A 19861-nucleotide genomic window follows, 5' to 3' on the forward strand; every position below is an offset into this window, starting at 1 on the left:
TTTAATGAATAGATTGTCTTTTTGAAATTGTTGTTGTGTAAGTAAATATTGTCCTGTTATTTCAGTTTTTAAATAGCTTCAGTGAAATCCAGCTACATAAAATGATCTTGGAGCAAAACCCACGCCTAAAAATTGTGTCTAACACCGTGGATAATAACCCCACATATGTACCATCCAACTAATTATTAGCCACGACGGTAACCGTGGTAAAAGCTGTTAAATTATTAGCCACGCAAAGAAAAACCGTGGCAACCTTGTGGCAAATACTTTTAGCCACTGGACTATTTCTTACGAGGAAGCTGGCGTGGCAAATTGTTTTTTGCCACGGGTTTTTGATCAACTGCCACGGTTTCTTGGCGTCACTAAAACTCAGTATTTTTGTAGTGAGATTTGTTTATTATCAAGTCTGCAATTTTGGGTTGCAGCAACTCTTGGTTGTGGGTGAGATCAGCTAAGGGAATCAAGTGCGCAGTATCCTGCTGGTATCAGAGGCGTAGGAGTACAACTGTACCTCGAATTAGTGGGAGACTGATTGGGGTTCAACTATAGTCCAGTCCAAAGTTATCTTGGAGTAGGCTAGTGTCTGTAGCGGCTTAATACAGTGTGTATTCAATCTGGACTAGGTCCCAGGGTTTTTCTGCATTTGCGGTTTCCTCGTTAACAAAACTTCTTGTGTCTGTGTTATTTATTTTCCGCATTATATTTTTTATATAATTGAAATAATACATGTTGTGCGTTAAATATCATCAATTGGAAATCCAACCTTTGGTTGTTGATTGATATTGATTGATCCTTGGACATTGGTTTTTGGTACCGTCCAAGTTATCTCTCTTTGATAAAGACTCACAGATTTCCATTTGCTTGATTAAAGATCAAATCGAGAGATTGAGATATAAACTCTTTGATATATCTTTTTATTGATTGAGTCTAACTGTCTAGTTGATTCTCATAAAAAGTATATTGGAGTTTGTCCATACAGATTGCTAAACGAAATATTGGGTGGTGTTGTTAGACCCCCGCTTTTTCAGTGATTCACCAACATCATTATTGTAAAAGCTACAAATGAGCTTATAATATAATTACTCTAAGAATTCAAGTGCCCAAGTCCAACAGAAGTAGACCAAGTGCGACGAAACAAAGCAAATTACTCAAAAACAAGATACGGGACAAATACCAACCTCAACTTATTCAAATTTAGGATTTATCATCACCATTTTGAAGAGAATTCAAAGAGGAATAGAATTCAAAAAGAATGAGGTCATTCCGAGTTCGGACGAAGAAGTTGCGTCCAAAACAAGTTTACCGAATATCGTCGTCTAAAGGCAAGTTTGCATACGGGTTTGCAAACGAATTTTTGTGACCTGGAACAATATGCAAACGGGTATGCGTACTTAAACCCCTGTATTTTGATTTTAAATGATGTTATGCATACACTGTATGTGTACCCTGAAGTCCAAACATCCCGAACTACTACATTCAAACCTAAACATTTAAGTACCTTAAACACAAATCAAGTTAAACAAAAATGAACGATAAGCAAGATACATGGATCATTGTAAGAAATATAAGCAAATAAAAACACAAATCTTGCTCAAGTTTATAGACATACATTTTAGAAGAATCCAATCGAATTCTACAGCATTGCCAAACATAATCTGTGCGCCCCAATTCTCGTGCTTCCCTCACCGTATACATAGCAAGGCATTCCTTGGTGAGGATGCACTAACAACACACTCAAGTTGTGTTGAGGTGAGGTGAGCAATGTCTTGCTCACCACAAATGACTTTTGGATTATCATGAAAGAGATCGCTTTTAGAACCTTTCACATCCAAATCCATCTTTCCAAAGAACTTTTTAAGTTCCAACATCATGGATACTGCTTTCTCCATAGTCATGGAATTTTTTGGGAGATCATTCCTTTTCACACTCAAAACATCATTGACTTTCTTTGGTATCCACTTCTGAGTGCGTTTAGTAACAATCAGAACCTTCTTCCCATTACTCTCTTCTAGAATTTTCGGAAGAGAATCAGATAGACGATTCTTTTGCAAGTTAGTCTTTCTCCAACTGGGAACATCGGATCTTGTCTTCGTCTTTACGAAGTTATCCTTTTGATAACCATTACGATTGTGAAAACGATTCGTATGAAGTTTATAGGAAAATCTTGTTTTATCACAACACTGATTCCTTTGCCTGAAGGTTGGACAGTTACAACCTGTAACGTTAAGGGGATTAGTCTTAACATATGATCTTGGTTTCACAACTTCTTGTGATGCCCAAACAAGAACATCATGAAGTTTCTCATTCCTTATACGGAAACGACATCTCCTTTCCAGGTGACCTTTATTTCTGCAATAGTGGCAAACATAAGGAATGTTCTTACCTCGATCCATGTGTGCTGACTTTGGAGGTTGATATACTTTTCTCTTTTGAACCTTAACTGCCGGTGAATGTATTTCACTTTTACCATCAGTGGAAACCTTTTGTTGAAAAGAATCACTTGCGTGGACAAATTTCACCTCTTTGCTAGTACTTGGAGCATCTATTCCCTTATAGCCCAATCCTCGTGTATCACGATGATTTTTACTTTCTCCTAGCATAATGGTTAATTTGCTTGAACTAGTATTGAATTTTTTCAAGTCATCTTCCAACATCTTGATTTTATCAAAAGCGGCAGCTAAATCAGCCTTAAGGCGTTTTTCTCGAGCGAGATAAGCGCTTTCTCTGTCATCAAAACTTGTTTGTTGAGAGTTAATCCTTTCTTCAGATTTTGCAAGTTTCCCTTCCAACAAAAAATACTTTTGATAAAGATTATCACATTCAACTGACTTCATACGTAGGTTTTCCTCAGAATCCTTGAGGATAGATTTGTTTGAACGATTCGAAACAAAAACACCCGCGTAACATCTTCTCCATTTCTTGTTTGTACGACAGAGATTAGTCAGAAAAGATGTGACATGAGAAGTTGTCATTTTCTTCTTTTCCAACGAATTCAAAAGCTTAGCATACTCCGAGACTTCCTCATCAACATCTCTATCAATATCTGAGTCACCTTCCTCAGAAAGTTCATCCAACCGTTCTTCTAGGAGTGTTTCCCGGTTATCAACAGTTTCCACATGTTTAGATATTAACATAGATGTGATAGTTCTCTCAGGAGAATCCAAGCTTTGCAAAACATCTAATAATATCTGAACTAGTACGTTATCATAGATAGACTCGTCCATATAGTCAGATTGCTACAAACACAGACTTATAATGTCTTTAATGTGTTTGCATGCTCTGATACCAATTGAAAATGCGGGGGGTCTAACAACCACACCCAACAATTCGTTTGGCAATCTGAGAGGACTTACTCTAATATACTTTCTAGAGAATCAACTAGATAGTCAGACTCAATCTAGATTAAAGTATATTAAAGAGTTTAATATCTCTAACTCTTAATTCAATCCGCAATCAGCAAATAGAAATCTGCGAGCCTGATTGAATATAAGAGTAATTACTTGAACAGTACCAAAGACCAATGTTCAAGTGTCAATCAATGTAAATCAACAACCAAAGGTTGGATATTCTAATTGATTTTAACGCACAACCTGTGATATTTCAATTATATAACAAAATATAATGCGGAAAAGAAATAACACCGACACCAGAATTTTGTTAACGAGGAAACCGCAAATGCAGAAAAACCCCGGGACATAGTCCAGATTGAACACCACACTGTATTAAGCCGCTACAGACACTAGCCTACTACCAATTAACTTTGGACTGGATTGTAGTTGAACCCTAATCAATCTCATACTGATTCAAGGTACAGTTTCATTTCTTACGTCTATGATCCTAGCAGGATACTACGCACTTGATTCCCTTAGTTAATCTCACCCACAACTAAGAGTTTCTACGAACCAAAGTCGAAGACTTGGTAGACAAATCTGTCTCACACAGAAAAGTCTATAGGATTGAATAAATCATTCTCCCACAGAAATACCCAAGAGTTTTTGTTCCGTCTTTTGATAAATCAAGGTGAACAGGAACCAATTCATAAACCGTACTTGTATTCCCGAAGAACAGCCTAGTATTATCAATCACCTCACAATAAACTTAATCGACTAGAAACAAGTTATTGTGGAATCACAAACGATGAGACGAAGTTTGTTTGTGATTACTTTTCTATCTTGCCTATCGGAGATATAAAATCTCGAGCCAATTATTTCAATTGCACTCAACACGATAGAAACAGCAAGATCAGATCACGCAACTACAAAGATAATAGTTGGGTTTGGCTTCACAATCCCAATGAAGTCTTCAAGTCGTTAACCTACAGGGTCTCGAGAAGAAACCTAATGTTAAAGGAGAATCGACTCTAGTTATGCAACTAGTAACACACAAGAGGTGTGGGGATTAACTTTCCCAGTTGCTAGAGTTCTCCTTTATATAGTTTTCAAATCAGGGTTTGCAATCCAAGTTACCTTGGTAACAAAGCATTCAATATTCACCGTTAGATGAAAAACCTGATTCAACCAAGCTAATATCTTTCAACCGTTAGATCGAACTTAGCTTGTTACACACAAATGAAATGTACCCTCATTTATGTTTATGTAGTCGTACCTAAGCGTGTACACCATGTTGGTTCATAAATAGTTAACCGAGGTTAGCCATATGATTACTCTCATATCAACCTTATTCATCTTAACCATAACTAGTTCAAATGACTCAAATGAAACTAGTTAAGAGTTGTTGAATTGTTTAGAAAACACAATTGAAATCAAATCGGTCTGATTCACTCGAATCAATCATGAACATTATATCCACGGTTTGCAAAGATTACATTCCTTATGATTTAAATGTTTAAGTTCATGGACTTGAATGATTTGAAAAAGTAACCAGCTTAAGTATGTGTATGGGTATGCGTACTTAAGTAACCGGTTTTGAGTTTGTGAAGTTTCCAAACTCAGCAAAAATTTTCGGTTCAAAAACTTCCGCCAGTAGGCGTACGGGTACGCATACTTAAGGTGACTGGTTTGTGAGTTTTGCCAAAACCAAACTCAGCAGAAATTCTCGGTTTGAGAACTTCCGCCAGTATGCGTACGGATACACATACTTAACCTGTCTCCTTCACCAAATCCATATACACACATATGCATACTCTTGGCTTCCGGTTTATGGACTTATACACTAATGTGCGAACACACTATATATGCTTATATCCAAAGATGGTACATCATCAACTCTTTATTTCAATCATTGAAACATTCTTCTATAATGTTAATAGCCATTTTCACAAACTATCAACATCAAAGCAATTTTCAAGATATTGAAATAATCATTATTGAAACCTTCCAAGTCTTACACCAAATGATTGTATCACACAAACCATGTAAGATGTTACTCGGCAATTTTCTCATGATATAAGATGAACTTGGTCGAAGCGAAAGCTTACCAACACATATTTCGAGAAATATGTAAGCGAGATATACTCAGCTCGAAATCTCAAATGTGTATAGAGAAAACTATATCGTAACACGACTTATGTCTCAATATAGGAGATAGTAGAAATAATCTTTCCAAGTGATAGATAGTTCAAGTCTCCACATACCTTTTGTCGAAGAAGTTCCACAAGCTCCCCTTAGTAGTTCTTCGTGTTCAAGAGATGAACGTCGAGAGATTTAAGCTCAACTACACTATCTATGTCCTAGTCCGAGACATCTACAAATAGGCTAGAAATCAAGACTTATAGTTTTGATCACTAACATTGATAAACATGTTTGAGATAGCAATGCATGCGACTTTTACCGAGCAATGCTCTAACATAAACCATAAAGATTAATACTGCAAAATCATCTTCCAAATAAACTTTAGAATTTGAATAAATAAATCTAAAAACATTGCAAGATGAAAATCGTTGGAAATATCTATGTGTACTCACAATAATGGTTATTCCAAACCCTAGTTATCCTTCTTAAAACATAAGAATAAATTCTCATAAGAAGTTTCATAGACATAAAAACGATCAAGTTTCTTTGATAATATCATACCTTTTAAAGGGTCCATCATAAAAGGTATCACTGATATCCTTGATCATTTTGACCACAGAGACTCCATGTTCATGAGTGAGAACATTAACTTTCCTATCAACGATGCGGGAAAGATGCCTAGCTTTGACACAGTCCATGATGAGTTTTTTCTGATTCCTGATCAAGGTGTTTAGATTATCAAGGATTTTGGCCCGACCATCAATAAGCTGATTTATTTGCATTTGAAGATTTGCAAACTCGAACCTAGAGTCATTCTGAAAAAGAATTAAATCCTTGACAGATTCTCCAATCCAGGAGTTGTACTTTTTCCTTTCAATCATATTTTTCAAGACAAGTTCTTAAACAGAATCGCATCGTTTAGAGTCTTCTTCCATCTCAAGATTCACCACTTCTTGAGGAGTTCTCCATACCCTTTTTTTTGTTAATAGGGAAGGCAAACAATATGAATATATATATATATATATATATATATATATGTTTGCAAACAAGAGAAGGACACCCTTGTTGTGGAAACCCTACAACTCCAAAGAAAGACACGGACGTTCATGGACCGGGTGTGGAAGTCTAATGGATCAGAAAAGATCCAAAAATACTCTTTGTTTTCAAATATCTCTTATCATAATGGCTCAATAACTAAAGGATTTAATCAGAGCAGATGAAAGAGATAAATTAGTTACAGGGAGTGAAGAAATGGCTCAATCTTCACATAAAGTGAAAACATCAAAAACAAACACAAGACAAATCGTAACCAACAATAGGCTTGAGCATCTCTCAAATATCATCCTTGCAACTCTCAAGCTAGATACAGGGATGAAATTACCTAGAGTTAGGTAGAAAAGTGAGATGTAATCCCACCATGACTACTGAGAGATGAGTTGTGAAAACCATTTGAGAGTTTGGATCTAGTATTTATTACCTTCCTTCGACTATTTCTTATTCCAGAAAAAATCGACATAACCTCTTTAGGAAAAACATGAGAGGGACTTTTCTGAGGATTAAGTCTAGGACCTCTAGAAATTGGTTCTAGAGGATTAGAGGAGAGATGTCTCCATCTTCTGAAGTTAGATCTAGCAGACTTATTCTCATAAACACTGGGAATGTGTATTGTGGTGTAAGAATTTGCACCATGAGAAGAAACATGATCCCTGTAGAGATTTCGAGATGAGTGATCATTGAAGTCTCTTTTATGAGAGATATGGATTTCTGTAGGAATAAAAACCATTGTAGATGTTGTTAGACACTTACTCTGTCGATGGTAAAAAAAAGAAGATTTTGAAGATCAGAAATCTGTTTTTTTCTAGCAAAACAATGTTGAGCATAGTGATTCTTTTTCCCACAGAATGAACAGGTTCGTGGAAGAGAAACATTGGAAGGAACCTGTTTTAAGTTCATAGCCCTATTAGAAGACTGCAAGTTATATAAACACTTCTTAGCAGAAACTTCCTTTGGAGAACATTTCTTCATGTACTATTATTCTGTCTGGGAATTAGTGATCGGTACAGAAGATTTTCTCATTAAAATAGAGTTTTCTTTCTTCAAGGATTTGCACTGTTCCTGGGCTAAAATAAGGGATGCTCCCAGTTTATCTTTTTCAACACGAATGATGTTCAAATCAGATGAATGCGCCTCGATCAAACGTTTTTCTCTAATTGAATCTTGTTTAACAATATCCTCAAGAACATTAATCTTTTCACACTGTAGGGTAGTTTCTTGAATTAGTTTTTCGATATTGTTGGAGAAGGACTCAATGATACTGTAGAGTTCCCGTTCTCGACCAAGAAACTTTTCAAATTCATCAATCAGTTTAGCGTGATTTTGAAAATCAATATTCTCAGTAGATTTTTTTGAAAATCTGGTGAGTTTCATTTCATCTTTTGACATAGTGCCAATTGTCTCATTTGAGGGAATGTTATCGAAATTTGATAAAGCAAATTTTCTACCTCAGGATTCGGAAGAATCAGCTAAGGAGTGCCTTTGAGGTAAGCCCAAGACAATTGGCATAATTAAAAGCTTTGGAAGACATTTTAGTACACGTAAAAGCCAGAGATGAATATCTGTCCACATATTCAGATTTCTACAAACACAGACTTATGAGGTCTTAAACGTGCTTGCCTGATCTGATACCAATTGAAAAAGTGGGGGTCTAACAAACACACCAATATTTCGCTTAGAAATCTGTATGGACAAACTCCAATATACTTTCGAGAGAATCAACTATACAGTCAGACTCAATCTCAAGAAAAGTATATCCAAGAGTTGTATCTCTGTTTCACAATGTAATCAGCAAATCAAACATATAGAAATCCGTGATTCTGATTATTATGTGAAACAACTTGAACGATACCAAAGACCAATGTTCAAGTGTCAATCAATATAATCAACAACCAAAGGTTGGATTCTCTAATTGATTGAACTACGCACAACCTATGATATTTTTATTATATAAAAAAATATAATGCGGAAAAGAAATAACACAGATAGCAGAAATTTTGTTAAAAAGGAAACCGCAAATGCAGAAAACCCCCGGAACCTAGTCCAGATTTGAACACCACACTGTATTAAGCCGCTACAGACACTAGCCTACTCCAAGTTAACTTCAGACTAGAATGTAGTTGAGCCCTATCCAATCTCACACTGATCAAGGTAGAGTTGCGTTCCTTACGCCTCTCGAACCACGCCGGATTCTGGGAACTTGATTCCCTTAGCTGATCCCACCCACAACTAAGAGTTGCTACGACCCAAAGTCGAAGACTTGATAAACAAATCTGTATCACAAAGAAAATCCTATTGAATAGATAAATCTGTCTCCCACAGATATACCTATGAGTTTTATTCCGTCTTTTGATAAATAAAGGTGAACAAGAACCAATTGATAAACCGGACTTATATTCCCGAAGAACAACCTAGTATTATCAATCACCTCACAATAATCTTAATCGATTAACGAAACAAGATATTGTGGAATCACAAACCATGAAACGAAGATGTTTGTAACTACTTTTCAATCTTGCCTATCGGAGAATAAATTTCGAGAAAATCTTAAAGAAGATAGTACTCAATCACGGCAGAAAACAACAAGATCAGAACACACAGCTACAGTGAAAATAGTTGGGTCTGGATTCACAATCCCAATGAAGTCTTTAAGTCGTTAACCTACAGGGTTTCATGAAAAACCTAAGGTTAAAGGAGAATCGACTCTAATCGCAATTAGTATCACAAAGGAGGTGTGGGGATTAGGTTTCCCAGTTGCTAGAGTTCTCCTTTATATAGTCTTCGAATCAGGGTTTGCAATCAATGTTACCTTGGTAACAAAGCATTTAATATTCACTGTTAGATGAAAACCTGATTAGATTCAAGCTAATATCTTTCAACCGTTAGATTAAACTTAGCTTGTTATACACAAATGAAATGTACCATCATTTAGATAAAGGTAACCGTACCTAAATGTGTACACTTAGTTGGTTCAACAATAGTTAACCAATGGTTAGTCATATGAGCATTTTCATATCAACCTTATTCATCTCTATCATAACTAGTTCAAATGAAAATAGTTAGAGATTTTTTCAATTGTTTATATTCTCATAGAAGTATACAAGACACAATCAAAGGAAAATCGATTTTGATTCACTCGAATCATTTCATGAACATTATAGCCACGGTTTTCAAAAGATTGCATTCCTTATTATATAAATGTATTAGTTTATGAACAAGACGATTTTAGAACATAACCTACTTAAGTATGCAAACGGGTACGCATACCTAAGTAGCTAGACTGAGTTTGGTTACGCCAGTACGCGTACGAGTACGCATACCATTTTACTTCCAAACTCCAGCAGAAATTCACGGAACTTGAACTTCCGCCAGTACGCGTACGGGTACGCATACCATGGTTCCCGGTTTTGGACTTTACACAAATGTGAATACACACTATGTTTATATATAATCATGGTTACATGTTCTAAACCCTCATTTCAGCCATTGAAACATTCTTGGAAGATGACGATAGCTGTCTCACACAAACTATTAGCTTCAAAGCAATTTTCAAGTGATCGAATGATCAATACGAAACATTCAGAGTCTACATCAAATGACTGTCTCACACAAATAATGTTAGATGTTACAAGGCGATTTTCACATGATCATCTTGTATTTGTATTCTAATTAATCAGTAATATAATATATCTACAAGATTAATCGATAAAATAATTTATTATTTTATCGGTAATATAATATCTCTTTAAAATAATAAATTCTTTGGTATCAAACCTGTTAGTTTGGAGAAGCAATATTGTATTCCCATCTCTAGTATCTTCTGTATGAATTCTTGGCTAATTAATCGGGTAGGGTTTGGACCCGACCTATCCATCATCATCTTCTACACCGGCGATTAACCTAGGACTTGACCCAAAATATCTACAATTTATTGTATGCCTCCGTTTTTTCCATATTTGATTTTCTCCAAATTAAGTTATTTCAAAGAAATAATGTATGAATTTTTTTTGTTGTTTGGTGTTTTTTTAGATTTAATAGATGTATAGGTCGCTCTTATTGATCATTTTCGATTAATTTTGTGAATTTAATCAAAACAGAAATTTGAATTTTTTATATATGAAACGATTATGATAACGAAATTGATCGATTGTGATTGTGATTGATACAATGGATATTTTGCAGAATTTTGAATTGATAGTATATTTGCATGACTGCATTTGAAAGAAATTGGTGATCAATTTCATCCATTATCTCCGATCTAATCTCAACTTTACGAGATTGTGAAATAAATAAAAAAAGTTCATTTTCATCTCGTGAGACATTTATTGTGACGAAAAAAATGCATTCCTTTCATCACATAGAAGGCCTCCCTTTGGCTCGACCAATTATAACGAAAATTTAATTAACCACAATTTCACACCTCCACTTTTTACACCTAACGGTAACAAAAGAAACTGATAACCGCAAATAAATGGATTCCAAATAAAAACACTAGAATACGCTAATCTTCACTGCAATCCTGTGTCCGGAATCCCAAGTGTTCATGTTTTAGGTCATATTCAACATAATAATTTTGTTGCTGAAAATTCCCCAAAATTACTGCCGGTCCACCACCTCCCTTACCGCGATCAGTGACAACAGCCAAACAAGCCACTGTAGTTTCATTAGTATCAATAAACCAAAAGGTATTCATAACCGGTAAATCCATTTTGACACCCCCTCTAAAATGAAATCCTAATGTTGGAAGCGATGCATTTTCTTTGGGAACCTCATAGCAAGGACTCAAATGTACATCTTTTTCCACGTTAGCAGCTCTTTTATAATCTGCAGCTTGGCTATCAATCTCTTGCACAACTTTATCATATACTTGTTTCCCCATGAATGAAAATGTTGCTCCTGAGTCGATTATGGTTCCTCCTGAACCGTCAGGGTGTAGTGTGATAAACTCATCCACGTCATGCACCTTCTTCCCTCCGACAGTTATCTCTTGGAGACCAATGTAGTAGTAAGGGAACTTTCTAGGGCCTTGTAAGAACGGTGTACGACTAATCCCATCCGTATCTTCGTCTTCAGAATCTGATCCATCGTACAAAACAAGCGGACTACTTTTTGCTGTGTCATTGAAAGTTTTTGAAAGAAGACAGTACGAGAATTTACGCAGACCTAGTTGTGCAGGTATTGAAGATATACCCCTCCCAAACCCAGCGATTCCGGCTGGGATATGAAATGTAAAATTCGAACATCCGAATACGAAATACGGGATTTTGACTTCACCGAAAGTCAAAGTGTCGGACAGTAACGTCCCATTTGTCACTCCGGAACCATACTCTAGTGCATATCGCGGACATACTTCCAAACAATTGGAACTTGTTGAATTAGTAGGTTTGCAACTCTTGCACGTAAATCGGCCTTGAATATAAGTGCAACCAGGATGATCACACGTTGTTTGCCTGAAAGATTCTGAATCTAGTGGTTCATATTTTTTCATGTTATCTGGAGCTGACAATGGGTTGGCCACCGGGGTGGAATTACAAAAAATGCATGTATATTGTTTCGTGCAGGGAACCCAGACGATTTCACTACCTGTATCCATAATGAGAGGTATGGTTTGTGGAGGCGTACCAAAACTAAGAGAAATTGAATATTCTCCGTAACTCTTCGGGAAAACACCGGTTGCATTTACGGTTTCATCTTTCGGTTTGTGTTTGAGACGATTCGCTCTAGATAATGATACTTTTGCAATGTGGCCGAGTCGCTCCCAAATGTCGGCAAATGGGATTTTCCGGAATTTCTCCAGAGGAATAACAATTTCCTTCGGTCCTTTTGAACGTGATTTATGCTTACCGCCATCATCTACCTGGCGGAAAACGCCTCTAAAACCATCGGAAAACTCTTTTGAATTATCGTGGAGAACCTCTGCAATTTCATTTTTAGTATCTTTCAAAATATCATTGATGTCTTCTGCAGAAGTAAAAGAAATGGAAAGAAGAAACAAAAATAATAACAAAATAAATGATGAAGACATTTTCTTCCTGTTCTTCATGTTTTGGATACAGAATCATTTCTCTATTTGTTATCTGTTCTCCACTATTTTGGTCAGTTATTAATTAAGCGAAAAATAATCACAACCAATGGTAATTAGTTTCTATTTTAACAAATTTGGACGTAAGTTGTTTTTCTTATCTCATATTGAAGTCCAAGTAAACGACCGCACCTCCAAATTCTTATTGACTTGATTGGGTATTACACTTAACTAAAAATAGCTAAGTTGGTCGGGAAGTATCCAATATCTATCAATCATTGTATTCTCCAGAGGTTCTTATGTAATAGCTGAGTTTGTGGAGCTAACATTGTTATTGGGCTAGAAAACTACTCCCTGTCGTATCGTATGAGGCTATGAGCTACAAATGGTCGGGCTTGGGCTAAAAAAATCTTGACCAGAGGCAGAAAATAACAATGAGGTTTGGTTGAAGATTTCCCGTCAACTCTTCACGAGTAATGACCTCCTCCGAAATTGAAAAGAAAACCAATATTAATTCGCTAGATTTGGTAATGCATCATATAATAAGCCAGTAAGATGTGCAATGATACTTTTAGCCTACATGCAGATCATGATGCAATAAATGGGCTCTATGATCTGATATCATCCATGACATAATATCAATAAATTTCTGATAACTAATCCAAGTAGACAAATTAAAAGCGTCCGGATAAATTATTATGTAGTAGTACTCCGCACTTGACAAACTATGAACAGCTCGATATATTTGAAAAACCGAAGTGATCCCTAAGTTTTTCAAACATATCAAAGAACAACCAAAGTGTTCATGTTTTTGTGTAGACCTTTCCTCATGCCAATCAAAAGCCTAATTATGCTGGAACTTTTGGTTTGTTTGGTTGAGACACATACCGAGTGATTACGATTTATATTGGCTATTCAATAATAGAAAAGACCAAAACGATGATCAGCCACAATTTGGTCAACCCATTGTAAGAACTACAACAATGACAATAAAAATAAAATTTAACGAAAATCCTAGAAATTTTATCAAATCAGCAATATAGATTTTATTTGCTTATTAAAACTGTCATTGCTACTGATTTAATTATGTCCTTTCTTCCAAGTGACACTTACATAGTTATATGGTCATATTTAGCGTTCCATCACAAACTAAACTCGGTTTCATCTGAATTGTTAAATATTCGGAGAGAACAAAATATCCAGAACAGATCCGTTTTGTGCTTAATCAACGATACTATAAGTTGATCTCAGTTGATTCGCTGCACAAAGGTGCATGAACATGATTAGAACTAATTAAATCATAATTAGTGTACAAAACAAAAAAGAAACAATTAAGTAAACAACTGTAGGATGCATTAAAAAAACAATAGTTTAGATGAAATCGCACCCACCACCTAAGAGCAGTTTTTATGGATTCAACAAACTTGAAGTTTGTTGTTTTGCTCCCACTATGGACTTAACAAACATGAAAAATGGAAGTTCAAACCAACAAATTTGTTGGGTTGTTGAGTGAGTTAAAATATGCAGCTCGCGCTTGATAAAAGGATGGGCAGTCTTGTCTCTAACGTTGGCGCTTGAGCCAAAGACGCTGGCACTTGTATTACCAACGCCCGCTTTTGCTCCACACGCAAGCGTCGTTCCTAAAAGCGCCGAGTTTTTCATAGAAGCGCTAACGGATGAATCTAGATGGCTTAGAACTCTTGTGATATAACGGCTATAGTTTTTGAATTTTATAAATACTCTCCATTTCAACTCCAAATTCACATTCATACATCTAGTCTTCTTTACTCTTCTCTGAGCTTAAAAAAATTCTTCAACTTCAACAAATTTTTCAATTCTTGGACATGTCTCGGTCCTTGTTATCGGCGCGCTCCGTATACTAAAGAAGAAGATGAATCTATTTGCAGAAACTATGTTTTTTTATTTACTCAGCTTGCTTCAGCAAACTATCCATGACTGAATTTCTGGACGGTTATTCACGATGGGTTCTGCAGTGACACCCGTAATCCGAGTCGTCGTGCTATATGCGACATAGAAAATCGTTTTCGTACAATTAAGAAAGAAGTAAGTGAGTTTGTAGCTTTAACCATACAAGCCAATCGATATAGACTGAGAGGTGAAACTGATGCTGAGATGTTAACAAGATCTTTGGTTGAATGGCGAAGATGGAAAATGTGGCCTTTCCTTTCGAAAAATGTTCGAAATCCTTAAGGTGTTGAATAGTTTCAACCCCTTCTTTGAAGCTAATGTACTCCGTCGTAATTCAGTGAAGCTAATGTAAAACGCTTAATTTTAAACATATGTAATTTCATTTAATTCAGACCGTCATACTTTTAAAACTAAAATTATAATGTAGCAGAATTAAAAATTACAAACAATCTCTCTAACGTCGTTCATCGCTAGCTCTCCCATTGTTATCTTCTGGAGTCAAGAATTCTCCAAGACCTGGGGATGGACCTCGAATATCCCCAATTGCCAACATATTAAGTAAATTTCCATAAGGAGATAAAGATGGTTGAACAACATTAGGCGATTGGAAAGCAGTAGGCTATTGTCGGAAAGCACTCGGTCCTCCAAGCATATAAGATGTTTGTTGTTGTTGTGGTGGTGGTGTAACATTGTAACAATTTGGGTTTTAGGGCGAGAACGATGATGAAATGCGTCTAGGATCTATCCGAAATACTTGAGGTTGAGATACAGGCACAGTTTGTGGTGAAGTATTCTGTCGCATGTGTGGTGAAGAAGAACTCTGTCGTACATGTGTTTCTCCCACCACTATTTCATCACTATCGTGCCATGATATGTTGCTCCTAGTGGAATTTGTGACCACTGCCCATCATCATTTACAGTTGGACGCAGTACAAACATTGTGTTCACGTGCCATTTCCGACACGCATTCAAGTGTATAGCCTCCATTTGCCGATTCATCCAATAAAAATCGTTCAGTTGGTTCCGCAACTCTTCCTCACCGGCAGTGACATTGTAGTAAGGATATTCACGTTCCATAGCTTGGGAAACAATGAGGATCGTGGTTGGATCACCTTGTGAAGTAATACTTGCCATCTCCCAATGAATTTTGGGCATATTTGACGAAGATGATGAAGAAATTGCACCCTTGGTGGGGTAAGTCATAAAGCATGGCTCTTTTGGAGGTGGCTGGTTAGGAACGATATTTGCATCATGAGACAGGCGTGATAACCCTGGGAAATCAAACCCATAAATGTGCATGTTGTTTGTTCCAATTACAGGCTTCGCAATCGACTTGTACCAGGTGACGTACTGCGCTTCACTAATATCCCTCTGTGTATTTAGTTCATACCTCTCCCAATTGGTTCTTCTCAATCGATCAAAATCTGATCCATAGGTTTGCATCTGATTTTTTTGGCTTTGTTTTGAGTTATTATTGTTGTTGTGTTTGAGGTGTATGACTGAGAAATTTTTTCTATTTTATTGTTTTGTTTAGGTATTGGAATTGGCTGGAATTCAGTAAAATATAACAAGAAGAAGAAGATTTTGCAAGACATTCAACTTGCAGTGAGAAATGAGAAGAGTTGAACAAGCTATTGGGGTTGTTACTACTGCTAATGGAAAATGAAATCATATTGGGTGTTGAAGGATCAAGGGGAATTGTAAAATTATAAATTAGCCTCTCCTTAATTTTAATGGTTGATTTGTTGAATGTATATGGTTAGTATTGAAAATTGCAGGTTGAACTTGAATATGTGATTAAAAACTGAATGAATTATTGATATTACAATGTTTTCCTTTTTTTTCTTTTTTTATTACAATTTTGCAATCGGTGTAAACCGTAGAGAGTGAGTTAAAAACCGAACCGACTCAGTGCGGTTTGAAACCGAACCGACTCATGAACACTTCGGTGACAGTTTCAAAATAAGAATCGGCCTTTACACGGTTCTGTCAACGGTTTTGGGTGAAAACAGAACTGACCGACCGATGTGCAGCCCTAGTTCAGAGGCCCTCTGTTTTGGTTCAAAGCCTTGAGTGTCCGTAGAAATCTCTCATATCTTCTACATTGACTGAAATTGTGTTCGACTGTGAAAAATCCCTAGATGAACAGTTGGATGATATTTCAGATGAAAGTGATTCAGAAGAGGGACAAGATCTTGATGAAGAAGTCTCACAATATATCAATCTTTTTGACAATCTCTTAAAGAAAAAGAAGTCAACTGCTTGCTTGGCTGAATATCTGACTCCTCTCTGTCAAGAAACAGGAAATTTAAAAAACTCTTGAAGGGATATGATTGCGGTTACAAACTCTTACAATTTATTCTTAAAGATCGTGAAGAAGACGTGCGTTCAAAGAATTCTGAATGTGATAATCTTCCTCGAAATCTCTTTGTGTTAAAAGAAAGACATGCATAAACCGAAGAAAGATATGACTCTCAACAAAAATGTTTTAACGACAGAGAAATCAGCCTTCTCGGCAGAGAAAAACAATTGCAAACTGATCTTGCTGCTGCTATTGATAAAGTCAAATCACTGGAAGAGAATCTGAAAAGATTCAATGCTAGCTCTAAAAAATTATCCACTATACTGGGAGCATGTAAAGAACATCGTGATACACTTGGTCTGGCTATAAAGGAATAGACGCTCCAAGTACTAGTAAGATCAATTTTGTCTCTGCTAATGACAAGTTCCTAAGTGAAAATTTCACTCACATCAAAAGTGAAAAACTTCCTTCAGCAGTTGATGTTCCTATGAACAAAGTTTATCCACCTTTGAAAACAGCTCATGTGAGAACAGTCAAAAACATTCCCTACAACTGTTATTATTGCGGAAACAATGGTCACCTTGAAAGGAGATGTCGTTTTCGACTATGGAATGAAAAACTTCGTAACATTCTTGTATGGATGTCTAAAGAAGTAATTAAACCTGCATCTCATTTTGCTGGGTTAAAAGGTCTTGCCTGCAATCAAGAAAAATGTTGTGATGAGCCAATTCTTGATTGTAAATATGACACAAAACCTGTTTACAGTTGTAAAGGGAAGAATGTCATATGGACAACTGACTCTTCAAATCACTCCATGAAGAAAATAAATCATAGAAGGAAGAATAAAAGTTCAAACTCTTTGCCTTTCACTGAAGAAATTCTTGAATTTGAAATGTCTGCTCCAGATTACATTCACATCAATAATCGTGTCTCAGAGCTCAAGACAAGTATAAATATACTCAAGCGCAGCATTAAGAAGGCAAGGAAGGCAGCAGTTTCAGGTATCTCTTGTCCCCCTCTTGTTAACTCTCCGTTGACTAACCCTTATGTTTCGTCTGAAGAAAGAAAAAGGGAAAATGTCAATATCCTTGATGAGCAATATGCTCATCAAAATACAACTTGAGTGCCAAAAAAAGGGGCATCCTCGGTGTAACTATATGAGGATGCTCATAATTCTCAAGAAGTTCATGTGTCTTGAGAAAGTGGTCTTTGTTGTATTCGTATTGTAATTATTTTTGTTGTTAAAATGATCATATCACTGTTGAGCCCTGCTCCAGTATACTATTTCATAGTGTAATTTTGATCAATAACTCTTTGAGAATATTCTCTTTGTTGCCTACCTAGAAATCTCTTGGTTTCTTCCTATTGACGAGTGAGTTGTTGTTTATCAACAATTATCTTATGTTCTTTTGAGCTAAGATTGTCTGTCAATTTGTTTAGAATTTGTCTTTGATTTTTTTTTAGAAACTACTTTTAAATCAGGCTCCATTACTCTCTTGGTTCTGAACTTGGTTCGCAACCTTGAGGGTACGTGCACCCGACCCTTACCGGACGTACTCATATATATGTATCATGTTCTTCTCCTGATACATACACGTTCCGTGACGTCAAAAAAAAATTCTCTGTATCTTTGATGCGTGCACAATGGATGGATGCAAAAAGGAAGACAAAGTTGAACATGGCGAGGTTATAGAGTTTCACGAAAACCCTGTTTTCATAACTTGCTATTATGATGTTGATCATGAAAACAAACTTCCAGTTCAGATGTCATCTCAACTGGAAGGAAATCTTCTTCAAGATTTTGAAGTCGTTCGTGAAGAACTTGGGATTGCAACAAAAAATCTCGAAATTCTGAAAAACGAACTGAATAAAGAAATTGATGAACTTGTCTATGTTCGATCTCTGGTTGTTGGTCATGTCTGATGACTCTCAGTTTTGTTCTTCCTAGGAGTTATTTATTTTGTCTAGGAAACTTCTTAGGAGAATTTATTCTTATGTTTTAAAAAGGATAACTAGGGCTTTGAATAGAAATTATTGTGAGTACACATAGCTATTTCCAGTGATTTTCATCTCGCAATGTTTATAGATTTATTTATTTAAATTCTAAAGTTTATTTGGAAGAGATTTTTGGAGTATTAATCTTTATGGTTTCATATATTGCAATTTGTTATGGGATATGTGTGTTTACGTCCGTGAACTATGATTGTCCCATACTTGCTCAAAATTGAAGTCTATCATATGTCGTTATTGATAAAAGATAGAATGAACTTTTGACAACAAAAGTTAATCCTATTATGTCATTATCCAAATATTGAAGGGAGATGGGATGAATTTTTGTTTATAAATATTAAGTCTATTACATGTTTCTATGCAAATATTGATGAAAAATAGAATGAAACTTTGAATATTCCGCAGTATTGGTCTTTCCCTGATCCACATCTTTGTGTAAGTACTGTGTGGCTCTGTAAGTTCTCTTATGTGAGCATTTCCGATTAAATTAATCATGGGTTCTTTTGTGGTTAATTTAGTTGAGTATTTTGGATACAGATTCATGTTTCATGTGATTTGTTAATGTCCAAAGAAATCCTTCTTTTCTTGTGGAAGTAAGGTCGCTCTTGTTGTTCTTTCGGGAATGACATTTTAATGGGGGAGAGTTCTTAATTGAACTTGTGCTTAATTGCCAAATCTTTGTGGGGAGTGCGGCTGTGGAATATTGTAGGAGTTTTCTTGTATCTTTATAAACTCCTTGATGAATACACTAGTTTCGACTACGTGAAATAATCGAAACAAAGTTGATATGTTCTCTTTTGGTCATAAAGTATCTCTATGGAAATTTCATTAGGATCCCACTAGTTTTCGTACCTTTGCCAATTTTATTGACAAAAATGGGGAGAATTAATGTGTAGTTCACACTACAAATACATATGGTTTACGGATCATTATGTAAGGGGGGTGGTTTTCATGTGAGATGAAGTATTGACTAAGGGGGAGTATAATAATATTGTTGTCAAAGTTGTGATACAATTGGACTTTGATGCTGTGAAATAATACTATCACACTGTATAACAATGATTGAGAGCAACT

At 36.0% G+C, this 19861-nt stretch overlaps 1 protein-coding gene across 1 annotated transcript; it reads right to left on the reverse strand.

The window, feature by feature from the left end:
• Window positions 1-10751: 10751 nt before the first annotated feature.
• Window positions 10752-12585, reverse strand: LOC113307684 (probable aspartyl protease At4g16563). Its single transcript, XM_026556135.1, has one exon. It carries the CDS (start codon window positions 12565-12567, stop codon window positions 11026-11028), a length of 1542 nt encoding a protein of 513 aa, XP_026411920.1. The 5' UTR covers window positions 12568-12585; the 3' UTR covers window positions 10752-11025.
• Between the last annotated feature and the right edge of the window lie 7276 nt (window positions 12586-19861).

This window comes from Papaver somniferum, chromosome 9 (genome assembly GCF_003573695.1).
Source record: "Papaver somniferum cultivar HN1 chromosome 9, ASM357369v1, whole genome shotgun sequence".
NCBI classification, from domain to species: domain Eukaryota; kingdom Viridiplantae; phylum Streptophyta; class Magnoliopsida; order Ranunculales; family Papaveraceae; genus Papaver; species Papaver somniferum.

Bases quoted from the DNA above. Each gene is read 5' to 3' on its own strand.
- LOC113307684 (XM_026556135.1), bottom strand. From the start codon at position 12,567: ATGAAGAACAGGAAGAAAATGTCTTCATCATTTATTTTGTTATTATTT.